The sequence below is a fragment of the Sceloporus undulatus genome, chromosome 3, assembly GCF_019175285.1.
Source record: "Sceloporus undulatus isolate JIND9_A2432 ecotype Alabama chromosome 3, SceUnd_v1.1, whole genome shotgun sequence".
Lineage (NCBI taxonomy): Eukaryota > Metazoa > Chordata > Lepidosauria > Squamata > Phrynosomatidae > Sceloporus > Sceloporus undulatus.
The window spans coordinates 191,706,625-191,723,166 of NC_056524.1; the positions used below are offsets into that span (position 1 = coordinate 191,706,625).

At 38.3% G+C, this 16,542-nt stretch overlaps 1 protein-coding gene across 4 annotated transcripts in view; it reads right to left on the minus strand.

Moving 5' to 3' along the window:
• The window catches only part of ZRANB1 (zinc finger RANBP2-type containing 1), a 61,157-nt gene that overhangs the window by 23,800 nt on the left and 20,815 nt on the right, over positions 1-16,542 (minus strand). For all 4 annotated transcript variants that reach the window (XM_042460077.1, XM_042460074.1, XM_042460076.1 and 1 more), the window contains 3 exons: positions 14,675-15,525; positions 4,200-4,387; positions 1,583-1,736 (listed from right to left, as the gene is read on the minus strand). In XM_042460077.1, coding sequence (XP_042316011.1) covers positions 1,583-1,736; positions 4,200-4,387; positions 14,675-15,488 — 1,156 coding nt within the window. In that variant the 5' untranslated portion in view covers positions 15,489-15,525. The remainder of the gene's footprint in view (positions 1-1,582; positions 1,737-4,199; positions 4,388-14,674; positions 15,526-16,542) is intronic.

The following is a 16,542-nucleotide window of genomic DNA, read 5'->3' on the forward strand; positions in this document are numbered from 1 at the left end:
CATTTTCTTTTTAAAATTACTCCTTTTTGGGCAAGCAATGTTTAAAAGGCAATAGTTTTGCATTTATGAAATTATTTCCAGAGTGATAAAAAAGGAATTCTGAAGCCTAAAGATATCAGGAAATCAGAAAATATACTCTAGTCATAGTAATAAATTACTATTAGAATCCCCATCTGGAGTTCCTTAAACTGGAAAACAGAATTTAAGTTCCATGATGGTGGGCAGTTACATTTCCTTTGCAGACAGGCTGTTGTGCACCAGCCCAAAAAATCCATTTACAATTCTATGCTAGGACATAATACAGTTATTGTTATGCAGAAGAGGAATGATTCACTTCCCCTTATCTCCCTCCCATGTTTTGAGAGAAGGCAATTTGTAAGATAATGGCACAGGCAATAGAAATATTCATAGGCAAAAAACCTTCAGTGTTTTCAAAGGATAAGTGCAGGGGCTAAGGATTTACTCTGAAGAACTGTTTAGGGCTTTTGTACTTAATGTTTGAAAACATTTATATAAATTATAATTACACATAGGGCTATCACCTATTTTCCATCTCTAGGGTAGGGCAGGAGGACAGTGGATTTGTTGCACTGGAGCTGAATCAGTCTGGGTTTTAGAGGAGCTAAAGGTACTGAAAACACAGCATGAATCCACTGCCTTAAACCAACCAACGTAAAGTACATGTGCAGGAAACATAATTATGAAAATGGTTCTGTAAGTGGAAAGCTTACAGATTTGTGTGCCATGCACTCTTAAGCTTCTCTCTCAACATGTTTTGGACAATACAAATCTATCTCTGCAACCAACCACATTCTATTAGCCAACAGGCCAATACAGCGTCCCCCTTTATTTCCTCCAACATGCATGGGGAACCATCTAATTAAAAATAATAATTGTAAGCCACTCTGATAGCCTTTAAGGCTGAAGAGCGGGGTATAAATACCATAATAAATAAATAAAATAAATGTCCAAGTTGCATTTTTAGAACTAGCAGAAGATTTAGCAAGAGTAGTTTCCATCAGTTATACCCTCCCTTTGCATGCACATATGTATCACTAGCCTTTCCATGAACTTCCAGGGCCCATTTCAGAAACACCCACTATTACCTTTTAAAGAAAAAAACTCAGTAATTATGCAACCACAACTGGATGCTGTTGAGGACACAGCAATCTCTTCACAAACGCCAGTAACAGTAATCAGCCATAAACAAACATGAATATGCTACAACTACAATGATTTCCAACAGATGTAGGCTGTCAGAATTTGAATAAGCAGTTTCATGACAGCTATTACAGTACTAAAAAAAAAAGTTTTATTCCAGCAATAAAAATAGACAAGCAAAGTAGGGAGAGCACAGAAATCTCTTTCAATGCTAATATAAAACTGTGGGGACAACCTTTCTACCTAAATTTTGCTTATTAGTTCAAGTGTAACAAAAAGCTTGATGATTGTGAAGATCTTTGAAAACAGAAAACCATGCTATATATTCTGTAGGAAGAGTCAAAAGACAGATTCTGGCAATTTTATATCATTAAAATTGATCAAGGACAAGTTAACAGAGAAAGGAGCCTTTCACAGTTACCTGCAGGTAACGTAAAAGTTACAAGATCAGTTAGGAAATAACAAGCAAAATCTCCCTTCCGCTGATGAAGAGAAGCAGCAATTTCACGCCGGATTTGTTCAGTAAGCTCTGGGCACACCATAGCTGGAATGCACTTGGCTGCATGCTGAGATACCTATAAGAAGACATGTATTATTTTCCTTGCTTAAGAAAGAAAGGATCACACATATTAAACATCTGAGAAAGTGCTTTTCTTAAAGAAAGTTTAAAGCAATCACAACATCAAGTAAGAGCTGATATGCTACATTATTATAGATTTCGTACTTGAAACAGGAATGCTTAGATTCTAGTTCCTGCTAAAAAGATCACAGTTGGGATTCAAGGCAATACTTGACATTTCATTCTGTATCTTAAATACCAATCTGCGATCCACAGGGGAAAAAACTCTAGTTGCTTGTAACTGTAAACAGTATTTGGACATAATTCTTTCAGATAAAAAACAAAACATTTCAAATGGCAGCCTTGTTTTCCACTCATATCTTTCTTATACACAACTTTGTATGTTCCCAATCTGAATCCAATTAGCAGCACTGGGAAGTAGTTCAATTTACAAGAGTTCTTAACATGACAAGATATTGAGGACTGTTTCATATAGAAATTTTTAGATAAATACTATGTGCATGTCAGTAAAATTATCCTGCAACATAGCAACAAATGGGCGTGTGCCTCTGTTCTTCTGTATCAGAAGAACTTGTATACACTGCATTACATTACCATAGTATTACCTGCATTACACACTGGAGGAAAAGAAAGAAGTATCAAGGTTGGAATTGGTACTGTTTAGCTCATTCATACAGGGCCTTCCAGAAGTATTCAACCCCCTTTGAGTTTTCCATATTTTGTTGTGTTACAATCTGAAATTAAAATGAATTTATTTGGCACTGTTGCCACTTGATGTACACAAGATATTCTACATAATGAAGGTTCAAAATATTTCTATTGTGACACGTAATGGAAGTAAATTAAAACAAACTGGCACTTGTTCATTGTATACACTCCCTCTGGTGTAACACACTGTGTCCAAAAGTCCAATAAGTAGTTGAATGGAGTCCACCTGTCTGCAACTCCAGGCCACATCTCAGATTAAAGGTATCTGTTTTGGGAAAGCCACAGAGTTTGTTGGAGAGCATATCTAAAATAAACAGCAGCATGCTGATTAAGGAATATTAAAACAAGTCTGAGATAAGTTGTGCTGATACGTCTATCGAAGTTGGTTAACACAGAAAAAAATCTGTACTATGAACAATCCCTAGAGTACTGTTAAATCCATTGCAGCCACTAATAATAATAAGGTTCAACTATAAATCTGCCTATAAAGGGCTGATCACCAAAATTCACTGACCAGGTAGGGAAGCTTACAGAAGCCAGTAGGAACTCTGGAGGAATTTGATATTCAAAGCAGAAACAGAAGAAACCAGCCATGGGACTACTATCACCTGGATGTTCCAGAAAGCTAGGCTTCGTGGAAAAAGGCAAGAAGAAAACCAAACAACAAACACATAACTAAGCCTGTTTAGATTCTGCAAGAAAGCACACAGGAGACACAGCAAACAAGTGGAGAAAGGTTCACTTGACTCATGAAACTAAAAGTGAATATTTTGGTCCTTTTGCACAAAGCTCATTACACTGTGAACACTGTTTCCACAATGGTGGCACCACCATGTTGTAATGCTTTTCCTCTGGAAGGACTGGGAAGCTGGTCAGGATTGTAAGCAAAATGAATAGTGCCCCAAAAAAAATCACTTCAAGAGGAAAATCATCTTCACTCTACAAAGGACATGAGACTGCACATTTTAAAAAAAAGAACTTGAATCTCTCAAAATGGTTCAGTCAAGGCCTTGACCTCAATCTGACTGTAAATTGTAGTTTTTTGTGGGTTTTTCAGGCTATGAGGCCATGTTCTAGAAGAGTTTGTTCCAAAAATAAACTCTTCTAGAACACGAAAATAGCCCTCATAGCCCGAAAAACCCACAAAAAAACTATGGAAGCCAGCCATCAAACCCTTCGACTTCACACTGACTGAAAATCTGTGGCAAGACTTGAAAGTTGGTTTTCACCAACAATCCCCATCCAACTTGACAGAGCTGGAGCAATTTTGCCATGAAAAAAAGGCAAAAATTACAAGATCCAGATGCACAAAGTTTATCCAAAAAGACTTGCAACTGTAATTACTACTAAAAGGGGCTCCTACAAAGCAAAGAACTCAGGGGGATGAATATGTATGCAACCAACAAGTGCTAGTTTGTTTTTGTTTACTTAACTTCTGTGTCACAATACAAATATGTTACACCTTCACACTGTTTTGTGCTCCTCAAGTGGAACAATGCCAAGTAAATCCACTTCCATTCTTGATTGTAACACTGCAACACATGGAAAAACTGGATGGGGTGAATAATTCTGCAAAGTAATTTCTAATCAGAACAGTTTTTTAATCATAAAAAAAGTTTAGACTGAAGAAAACAAGGAAGTTTTCATAATGATTCTCATTTATCAAGTAACTTCTTTTAATTAGTTATCCATGGAGTCAGATTCATGGAGTCCCACGTAAGCACATATATCAGTCAAAAAGTAAACTCACCTCTGTTAGAAGTACTGCTAACATATCTTGCCTTTGAAAACGTATAGCAAGATGGACAAGTGTGTATCCCACATCAAAAGCAGAAGGGCGATTTAATAAGCGTACTTCATCTGCAGTAAGCTGCCGTGCAATATCTCCTCCTGATGACTTGTATGCCTCAATAGCAGCTAGATCACCTTCTACCACCCCTAGAGACATAGAAGATGCATTAGAAATTCCACTTTTAGTTGAAGACAGATTGTTATAAATCAAGTCAGCAGTTAGGACAGCATTTTCTTTCTGCGTATACTTAGATTCCTGATTTGGGTTGGTATGGGAGTACTGACTTGTGTTGCTATTAGATGCACAGCTTTTTGCGGCATACTAACTTACAATGCATGCATGCCTCACAATAGGGAAATTTTGCTAAGCTGCTCATGAATGTGGGTAGTCCATTAAAAAACTGCCCATGAAGAGAGCGTACAATTTTTTTTCCTTTCAACCTCTGTCCACACTACAGTTCAAGAAGGGAGAGAAACAAACTGTGTTCATGGAAATTGCAAAGGTTTCAAGTTCATGAATAAATGAGATAGATTACTGTTTCATCTAATCACACTAACAAAATTTCAACTAGGACATTTTTTTAAAAAATAGAATTCAGGACCACTTTGCCAAATTCTCTTGCTGGTCTCCTGGTCAAACATATCATGTATGAAAACATGTGAAAGGGTCCAAATGAGAGACCTGTTATTTTTCTGGAGGTGCATTTCAGACATTACTCAAGTGCAGCTTGAGCATGATGCCACAGCATGCAATGCACAACAATGAGTCAATTCATACAAACCTAGCAACATTGCCTTGAATAAGAAGCCATGTGATCAAAACCTAGTTTCAGGAAGGGAGTATCAGGCAAAAACACTGTAAGTATACTATATAATATAAACACTGCTAGACTCATAAGCTAAACATGAATTTAAATGTGCTATGTAGTGTACTGCAAACAAATTTATTGCAAACAATTTGACGGATGGACTGGTAGGGCTTAGGAGGACTAAATTAAGCTCTCATTCAAGTAGCAATTGTTACTATTCCAAAAATGCTGAATGACAAGCCTGTCATAGATGAGATCATTGAATGTTTGACCATAGACAATATTTAGTTGAAGAGTGTCATCAGGACACCCAAAGTGCAATGGCACCAGTGAATGGGAAATATATTTAAGCAGACTGTATTTAGAATACTTCATTGTAAAGTTTGCTATTTTTCCCTAAAATATCTTTAAGGTACTCAGAATCATGATGTAAGAATTAAAAAGGAATTAAAATAGCCACCACACAGCAGTTCATAAATGTCTTTAAGTTCAGAGCAAGCAGGAAGGAAAACAAATTCATTTAGGCTAAATGCCATAATCCTAGCAACAACAGGAATAGTTAAGTACATAACAGAGGAGGGCAACTGTGGAGGTGGCAAGGGGATATTTTTTCACTCTTGCAACTCCCCAGGGCTATACCAGCAGCTGCACTGTGAATACAAGTGATGTCTCGTTACTTCTCCTTTCATTTTGGCCAGTTTTTGCCTGACTACAGCAGGCCGATGGAGAGGGGAAGGTACCTGGGGTCTTCTGGGGACAAAAATGTATATTTTCTGGCAGTGTCAAACTGTTCTGGTGGTTTGGGGGTGACATCACCCTGAGGTATTTTTTCCATAGGGTCTAGGGATTGCAAAATGCCCCTGTGGGCTGCACATTCCTCACCCCACTATATACTGTACTGAAGAAGAGCAAATCTGCACAGATTCTTGCTAGGGTCCCTCTCTTCTTGGATGAAGGACTCAATAGCCCTATGCAAGAGTCTGATTCCTGAAAATAATTGGCTACACTTGGATAACCATTGTTGCTGTGTGCCTTCAAGTAGTTTCTGACTTATGGTGACCCTGTGGCAAACCTGTCATAGTGAATAAACAGGTCAACTTATAAGGTCAAGATTTGAGCCACACAGTCTTTTCCCTCTTTGGTATGCTACAGCCAGTCATGAAATCTTGAGTTATTCATAGTCTACTTGTTAGGTCTGAACAAAGGAATTGTAGTTACTAGGTTGAGAACAAGTCAGGAATGTAAACCAATTTCAGACTTGATTTTTTCCAAACCAGGTGACCCCAGTTTCCTTATTCAGGCTTTAAAGACTTTGTGGCTTATCATAGTAAGCTGAGAAGGAAAAGGGAAAGTCAGAAGAAAGAATGGACAGCCAAAATACTTCTTACCAGCTGAGATATGGTTGTCCAAATCAGGCCACTAAAAGAGCCTGGCATTCATTCCCAAAGAATATGTATGCTCAATCATTTTTATTAAATTAGGAAAATCAACCAGGGAAGTGAAGCAACACTGTTTCCAAAAACAAAGTGGCAATGTGCAACACTGCCCTTTTGTTCACAATGGAGACACTTAAACTATTCAAAACATGCTTATCTTTCTGCTGTCTCTTCCAGAGATACTCTTTAGACTAAGCTTTTCAAAACTATAAGCATGTTAGTCATTGTTTTCTGGATAGCACTTCAATAAAAGTTAACCACTTTCTTTCTGTATAGGCTTATCAACCTAAACTTTTAATTTCGTATACAATCCTCTCTTTCGGAGGCATTTACAAATTCAACTACTAGTGGCAAGTGTCCCAACCAGAACACTGTTCTCTCCCCAAGCATCTCACATGTTAATCTATCTGGGAAATCTAAAAAACAGAAAAATTCCACTCTCTTTTCTTCACTACACACTAACACAAAGACAATCAGTGCCTTCAAATTTCTGCATACATCAGAGTCTCAGGAGGGGATAAGTGTCCATAGATTCCTTTACTTACCAGACCAAATGGAAGAAGCCAATAAAAATGACTTCCTGAGCATACAAGAACAGGATGAGATTTTAAAAAAATGCCCACACAATTGATTATTTCAGCTTCTCAGCTTAATAATTATAAATGACTTTGCAGGAACTATAAGGGCCCTCTTCTTACCCTTAAGTGCCCCTTGCTCCTCCCCATGGGCCTGTCTAGTACTGGGGCCAGGACACATAGGTGCATAAGGACTGCATTGTGCCTAAAACCAAAAAGGAATCTGAATTTAGTATACTATTTTTACATACATGCACTTATGTAAGAGAAACTAATATATTCAAGAATAGATACCAATATAACCCATCTTCTGACAATGTGGATTACAAAACCAGTTGTGCCCACAGCTGGGAGAGGAGCACACTTGGAACAAGAGTGGGAAAGGCCATGTCACATCCAAACAGTTTACAATGCTATTTCTTATCCTTTTTATATAGTTTTGCCACTAAACAAGTAGGAATCCACATAATTCTGTCAACCTGTACACTGACAGTGGCATTTCCCATACATCATGTAGGGAAACAGGCACTATCTGAACAGGTCGGCAAGCTTAGGACAGGTGGCACTTGAGACACTACTTCTGCCAACCATTACCATTCTGCATAAATGGCTATAACACGCAATGGACTAAGTGCATACCAATGAATTATGGCTCCTGACTAATGCTCAGTCTCTGATACTGCTTATGACTAAGCGGATAAACAAAAAACCTAACTTGGTTTGTTGTTTTTTAAAAGCATACAGAAAGGCAAAAGTATTATATGCTATCACTGAGTAGAACTCCACACTAGCCTTACCTGACTCATAGAAAGTGAATTTATATTGCCACATTAGAACAGGATAGGAGACAGAACTGGTATAGAAACTGGATGAGAAGCAGATCAGAAGATAGAAACTGCTCTTTTCTATAAGGCCTGCATCTCACTCCAAGGTGTGAAGCAGTAGGGATCAGCCAAACCACTTTTCAGTCTCCTTCTTTCCTCCTCTCATTCTATTCCAGCCACAGAAGACATTGCTACTGTGGACAGGAAATAAGTCATTCTTATAAAATATAAGATCAAAATCGATGAAAGCCAACACAGAGAAGCAGCTTAAAAACATCAATTAGAACCTAGACAGAGAAATCTAAGTGCCACCAAAACCACCAGAAAATAGGACAGATTTTTATCTAATGATTAAAAAGCAAGTCATGGATATACCAGATAAACAAATTTAAGAAACAAGTTTGAACCACAGAACAAGTATGAAAATAGGCTATTTTTGAAAAATTGCACATCATCTCTTAAAATCATATTCCTTGATGCAGGCTTATACCTGTACAAATGCTCTGCAACAACAACAAATGCTCTCCCTCCCTCTCAACATGGGGAACATAAATTTAAATTTTTTAAAAATGTATTTATGAAAATGAATAACAACAACAAATTGGTAGAATCAGAAAACAAAAACAAAAGCCAAAAACAAAAAAGGGAAAATAAACCTGTGCTGTAAACCTATAGTTTAAAATCAGCAGACTTCTAAAAAATAGTAGAACAACTAACTTTCCTAAACTACTTTAGAAAATGAGTAGAAAATGAGCATCAGAAGTTAAAAGCAGCCGCCTATTTTAGATCAATTATATAAGGGCTGACAAAGAGTAGATGTCACCCTCAAAAATTACTCTGAAGGTCTTACATAAGGTTGCGTTATTACTCTTCTCGGTATGGGTTGAATTAGTTTTACGAAAACACTGAGAACTATAGAATTAATTAACCTAGTTGAATATGCTAGACACCAAAATTAAGAGAAGATGCGTCAGAGATTGCGAGTTGTATAGCAGGCACAATGAGCAAGCACATCAAGTTCTCCACCACTCCCACTCCCACCACACTTTAATTAATGAGTTTAACTGTATTTTATTATAGTTTGTTGTATTGTAATTATGTGGATTGTTTTAAGGAAGGAGGGGATAGTGGGGTTTATTTTATTGTGTAATATGGTTTTACATTGATGTAAGCCATTTTGATCTTTATTGAAGAGGTGGGATAGAATTATTATTATTATTATTATTATTATTATTATTATTATTATTTTAAATTTTCCCAATGACAATCTTAGACTTTTCATTGTAAACGAGTATCTTTCCAGCTAAAGCCATTATTATACTTTGCACTGTACTGCTAAGAACAGTAAGGAGACAAGCTCCACATATCTGAGATAGTCAACTATTCATTCCTTTTTTTAAAAAAGCCCAACAAGAAGCTCATCTTCTTACTATTTTCTGCTTTCAATGTGCTTTTTAGTACTCTCTTCACCACTGTACTGAAAAGGTCATCTATAAAACTCTAAACTAGACATCCTCTAACATTGTAATACTTCTCATATTTCTACAGAGCCCCTGGTGACTTGTTTACAGCTGTAACTACAGCACAACCACTCTTGTGTACCATAGTGCTTCATATGCCAATATATGCATAGACTGGCAGTATGTTTTGCCATCCATCAGTGTGCGTACAGAATTACATTTAAACCCCAGCATGGAGCCTTGGTAGTTAAAGTGTTATCAAACTGCATTCATTCTGCAGTGTAGAAGCAGCTCCAGTCTAAAAATTCTTATGCTACCAAGTTTTTTCTCTCAGTCTCAAAGGTGCTACAAGAACCCTTTACACACAGTTTAGAGACTTCTTAAACTCTAATAATAGACATCCTAAGTAGCATTTTTACAGGTCTCCACAACTTGCAAGCCATTAAATTTACCACAGCCCACTAGAAAGGTTGGTACTTCACCTAGAAACTGATATATCTCTTTCATGTTCATTCATTCTCCACTATGAGCATGGCTTAGAACAGGAATATAGCCAAGGCAATATATACACCATACCACTGAGAGTTTAAGAATTCATAGGGCTACCAAGACGACATATCAGCTTAAAGAAGAGGACTGCAACTTAAATGCCAGCAATGTTATTTGTGTGATTTTGTAACAAGTAATATAGACAGAGATTCATCTCTGATCTTGGAAGCTAAACAATCAGCACTGGTTAGTACATGAATGGGAGACCACCAAAGGAATACCATGTGCTGTGTATTTCAGATGCAAGAACTGGTAAAACCACCTCTGAATATTCCTTGTCTAAAAAAACCCTATGAAATTCACAAAGTTGCCATAAACTGACAGGAAACATGAAGGCACATACACACACATTCCTCTGCTACCAATAACTGCTGAAATGAGATCTCTTGTCATTCCACAAATCTCCAGTATGAGACAGGGGTACCAAACAACACAAGATTAACAGCGGGCCCTTGGTATCCAAGTTAGCTTCCACCGCCACCCCCAAGGATACCAAAAATCCATGGATGCTCAAGTCCCATTATACACAGTAGTGTAGTTAAAATTGTGTCCCTTATCTAAATGACAAAATCAAGATTTGCTTTGGGAGAGGAATAATAATATTAATAATAGTAATATTTTATTTGTATTCTGCTTTTTCACAAAGGAATCAAAGCTGATTCCAACAGTATAATTAAAACATCAAACAATTAAAAATTACAATTTTAAAAACCCCAACCCCAACCCTTCCCCCATATTTTATTTTCAAGCTGTTGATATTTTCATGCTGTTGATTGGTGGGATTTGTGATTGCAGAATCCATGAATGGAGGACCAACTGTACTTTGACAAGTCAAAGAAACTACAATAATGCAGGTTATCAAAATGCTGGAACATTTCATTTTATTTACAGAACACAGAGATTCTTTTCCACTGCCAGCTAGAGGATTCAACCACAAATAGGAGAGGAGATGAATCTGTGTAAGCTCTAATCTGTTCTACCATAAGTCTAAAATAAAACCACAATTGTGATGCATTCTGGCATTTTTGCAGGTTAGCACACATGCCGAAAACCAGAGAGAGAGAGAGAGAGATGCTGTAATAGCATAGCTTCACTAGTTGCAGAGTTTCATCTTCCAATGACATACTTCTCAAGCAGAAATCTTTGTAGGGTATACAGTGATCTAATGTTACCAGAAGCAGAAATGCAACCAATAAATAGTCCAGAGAGTCAAAGGATAAGAGAAAATAGATAAACAGTCAATAGAGAAGAAAGTCAATATGCTTGGGCATTTCCATTGTATTTTAGACTAGGAGCGGGAATTTGTGGTATACATGTTGTTGAACTTCAACGACAAGCATTCCTCACCACCAGCTATAAAGTTTGGCAAGTACAGTCTAACAACATTTAGAGGGCCGCAGCAATTTGCACACCTGTTTCAGACATTCAAAGTCTTCAGACCTTCAGCATTTTGGAGCAAATTTAATGTGTCATGCACATGTACTCAAAAAAAATTCTAATAAAAACAGAGTGAAAAAATAATATTTTATAACTTTTCAATAAAGAAAACCCTTTTTAAAAGGGAAACGGTTACAGTTTTGAATACAGCTTTCTGCTATGTTTAAACAGTTTGTTTCAGGGAAAACATGCAGAATTGTTTGGTCATTTGGAAAAAAACCTCACAAGATTTGAACAAGCTGTTTGAAAATATGAGCCACGTTCTGCCTCTTTTGTCAAGGCACTCAAAACTCAAGGGCACCCATATCTTGCACTTCTCAAATGGGAAGGCAAGCTGGAAGGGAGTATCCCCACTAGTCAGAGCAGGAAGCCAGCTTCACCTGTCCTACATCTTACTCATGGGACAGCAACATTTAGATCCTGACTTCATTCCCAGCTGCAGGACTGTTCTTAACACTATCCTCTTTTTCAGGGAAATACAGTGCTACCTCGGGTTACGAAATTAATTCGTTCCGCCGCTCCGTTCGTAACCCGATACATTTCGCAACCTGAAAAGGCTTTCCGTTAGCGCTGGAAAGCCGCTAGCCGCGCTTTGCATTTGAATTTCGTGCCGAAATAAATTTCGTAACCCGAAAAAAACATCGTATCCCGGAACAGTTTTTTCCAATCTAACTTTTTCGTATCCCGGAAATTTCGTAACGCAATCAATTCGTATCCCGGGGTACCACTGTATGTAAACAGAAAAGCAAGTCCCCTAAGCTATAGTTTCAGAAACACTCCTGGTTGTATAGATCAGTGATAGTGAACCTTTTAGGAGCCGAGTGCCCAAACTAAAAGGTCTTCCAGCACCAGTGTTACCTGGTACCAGGGGCGGGACCTCCGCCCTCCAGGGGCAGGAGTTCCAGGGAAGGACTTCTTCCCCACCACCACCACCACCACCCTCCTGGGCCTTCAACTGCCTCTCCAGAGACAGCTGAAGGCCCAGAGGGCACAAGGGGGTTAAAAGAGGAACAGGCACGGGCCTCTTCCTCCCCCCGCCATGCCTTCCCTGGCTTCCAGCTGCCTCCAGAGATGAACCTGGAGGACAGGGAGGGTCTCACTGTACCATCCCCAGCCTCCAGCTGCCTCCGATGAGGCAACTGGAGGCTGGGGAGGCAGCTGGAGGCTGGAGAAAGTCATGAAGGAGGGAAAAGAAGCACATGCCTCTTCTTCCTCCCCCCCCCCCCCGCACCATCCCCGGCCTTCAGCTGCCTCCAGAGAAGCACCTGAGGAGGGGTGGGAAGGATGCTGGGGAGGGTTGGGAAGGAGGAAGAACAGCAAGCACCTCTTCTTTCTCCTCCTCCTGCTATGTGGCATGTGCGAGCTCTGGCACGCATGTCATAGATTTGCCATCACAGGTATAGATCATGTCCACACTAAGCACATGCTTTCTACAGCAAGGAAAAGTCCATCCTCAGCAGTGTATGATTCAAGAACTAGCTACAGGAGCACTCTGTGTCCAGCGCCAAGGACAGGCAGGTTTCCCCCACATCATGTCCTCCCCTTTGGAAAGAACACAGGATGGGTGGCGCCAACTCTACTTAACAAATTACATTAGTGGGTGTAGCCACATCAATATCATCAGGCCTGCAAAAGAAAAAAACATCTACCATGCACTCACCACTGTTACTAAGGATCAAATTAGATGTGTTGCCAAATCCATAATTAACAACTAAACTAAGACTCTTATTTTTTTTTTAATGTATAATACTAAGAGTGACTATCTGAGAGCCATAATCTGTGGAAGGGGACATTTAACCTTCACACCAGAATAATCAAAATCAAGAAACAATAACTTCACATAAACCATCACATGTACAATCATACACCAATATATAAATGTTACTTCTAAAATTATTATTAAGAAAGAAAGAAAGAACAGCCCCATACCACAACTCAAACTAAAGCCGCAAACTTTTACACATAATTTGCCTTTTTGCACCATTGTCAGCAGGCTAGCCTTGATTATCCATATTGTATTTTACTTTTAAAACTTTTCTGCTACAATAGACCACATATTTATAATTTATTTATTGTATATACATTTTATGAACTTAAAAGAGGGGAGGGAAGATTTATTTGATGAAATTTGTCTTGATATTGGAATCTGTACCAGTCTTTTACCATTTCTTGAATCATTTCAAAATGGTTCTACCTTTAAAACAACGGGTATATGTATTTGCATGCAGATTTGTAGTATTTCATGTATTTTAAATTATATCTCAGAAAGTTTGATTGCTGAAGTGACACAGAAGATTCACAAGTGAAGTATTATTTTCCTAAACTTATTTGTTATGTGGTAGAAGCCTTTTATTCTGTCATCTAAGAACAGTTTACTTACTCCTACTTATTGCCACTGGGAAGACAATTTTGTTGAAATGCATCTGTCGCTGGTATATGAAATATAAAGTGCACTATGGAAGAAGGTTCCAGATTTTTTAAAGTGTTTGCAACTTTCTGGCTTTTTCTGCTTACTGCTTGCTAGTTGAAGTGTTCCCTGCATGCCCAGATTCATGTCATTTACTGATCCTAAGGCATGTATTGCCATCCTAATATGAGCCTCTCATTTCTACATTAAAGCCCAAGGTGTTTTACATACTGTATTAGAACAAATTTATTGTTATAAAACAGTTACATTAACTGTTATAACTGCAACACACCCCTGGTTTTATCCTTTGGTCAGGAGAATTTATGTGGGCAGTAATTGAATAGGATTTTCCTCTTTATGCAGCTTTTAAAACATCTAGTGAGAAATATCCATATGTCTGACATTATTTTGTACCAGTCAAAAGCTTTATACAATCATCCCTTCCCTTACGTGGGGGATCCATTCTGGACCCCCGCGTAAGGGAAAAAACGCGTATGCCCGCAGCAGAGTGCAGGGCATACGCCACGGGAGTGCGCACTATTGTTAGCATGCAGCTCCCTTCCTTCTGGCGCAGCTTCAAGCATATGCTGGAAGCCCCATATAATGCAGGCGCACTGTATGTATTATATGTAACTGCATCCTCATTATCTAGTTGTAATCTAGTTGGAATATGTAGACTCGGAGAGAGTGGTGAAGTCTCCTACTTTGGAGGTTTTTTAAACAGATGCTGGATGGCCATCTGTCAGGGATGCTTTGATTGTGTATTCCTGCATGGCAGGTGGTTGGACTGGATTCCCCTTGGGGTCTCTTTCAACTCTATGATTCTAATCCACACAACCTGCATGAAGTTTAAAAACATAATTCTGCTTCATGTGATGACTAATATATATTATGCTTCTTCACCTGAATATAAAATTTAACTGACAAGAGAACTTACCAATACAAGCATTGAGAAATAACCAGTCAGTCTTCTTCATTCTATTCTTTATTTGCTTTAGCTTTTTGAAGTCAACTTCAAGTTCTTCTTTACTGCCAACAGCTCCAGCCAACTCAATTCTCTGAAAGTCCATTTTCATTTCAGATTCCCGTTTGGTTGTAGGAGGGGATCTTCTTTGGCTATTACCACCACTACAGCTCCCCCTCCATCGAGTTCTATCTTGCTCATTTATTATTGAAGAAGCTTCCTCTGCTTCTGCCAATTCTATTGCTTCAATGTTGTTGGGTCTTGGATGATCACACACAACACACTTTTTGGCCTTAGCCCAGTTTTCATATGTACAGACAGAACAAGTCCAGTGCTGTGTCCTCATGTTCAGTTTATTTCTATCATTGTATTCCTCACATGGATCTACAGAGAAAGGAACTGGTCTTGAACCAGATCCTGAAGACTGAGGGGATTCTGTGGGGCTCCTGGTCCTACGCTGAGACAAGCACTGAGTGCACCTTATTGCACGAGGCCAGTTCAAGTACGTGCACATGTGGCATGACCACTTATTTGCACCTTCCATGCTGTAGGATGATTTCACTCTTGGTCTTGCACTGGAATCTGGGCATATCAAAGGGCTGCTGCCTCCTTCAATACTTGCTGGATCCCATTCTCTACCAACATCACTTGAGCCACTCTTGAATGGATCTTCTGTGATAATAGTTCCACTAGGTCTTTGAGCACGGCACATGGTACACTTGATTGCAGATGGCCAGTTTTCATATGTACAATACTCACAAGCCCATTTTATTCCACGTTCTGTCATCCTGCACTTCTTGAAGTAGATTGTTTCAGGCAGAAAGCTTTAAAAACAGATTAAGAATGTTTTAGAACATATATATTATGTATCATTTGCAATAATTGGCAAAAATCTCCAGGTTATTTCAGAAAAAGTGACTAATTACAAAGCTTTCATCCAGTTCAGGGGTAGGCACAGCATGGCTCCCAAGTATTTTTTGCAATTCACAGGCTTTCCCATATGTTTAAAGGTTTTTTTCTGGTTCTACACGTGGTGGTTTTGTTTTTAAACAGAGTAATGGACATCCCAAACATATCCCAGAATTTAAGGAAATAAAATCAGAAGCAGACTTTACTTTTTTATAACATATTTCAGGACCTGATGCATCCACCGAAAATAGGAGGAGGGTGCAAAAATGGCCCCAGTCCATCCAAACTTATTCAACCTGGCTTAGTTTAAGACACAAAGCAAGACATGCTTCTGTAGCAAATACTGTTGATTACCATTTTAATATGGTAGTTGTCGTATATCAGGGAAATGTCATGAAGCACCTTTTAAAATTAACTGAAAAATAAATTGGAAGCTGCATTATAGTAAAGTACTACACTGACAAAAATCAGCCTACATGTCCAATAGTTGACCACAAGAATAGAAAAGGTTTACAAATAATGACAATGTTGTATGATATATTTGCATCCTATTATTTTATTTAAAGACACCAAAAAAGCAAGATAAAACCCTCCACACTGTTTCAAAATTCAACTTTATGAAGGACTATTTGCTAATTTACTGAAACATCCAGGTTTGCAACTACAGAATTCCTAACATCCGTACACATACAAATCATATTTTCAAGTTCAAGAATAATGTCTTCCCAAATTCCTCAAAAAGGAAACAACAATGACTATATGACATATAAATTATGGTCACATACTGATATTTAAACTGATTAATCCCAGATTAATTCAGATATAGACACTTTTACAGGGTTCTTCCAAAGTTTGGGCTCACTAACTCACCACCCAACAACAAAACATAGGGTCTAGTAAATAAGGTAAGATCGATATTTTCAGATGGCTGT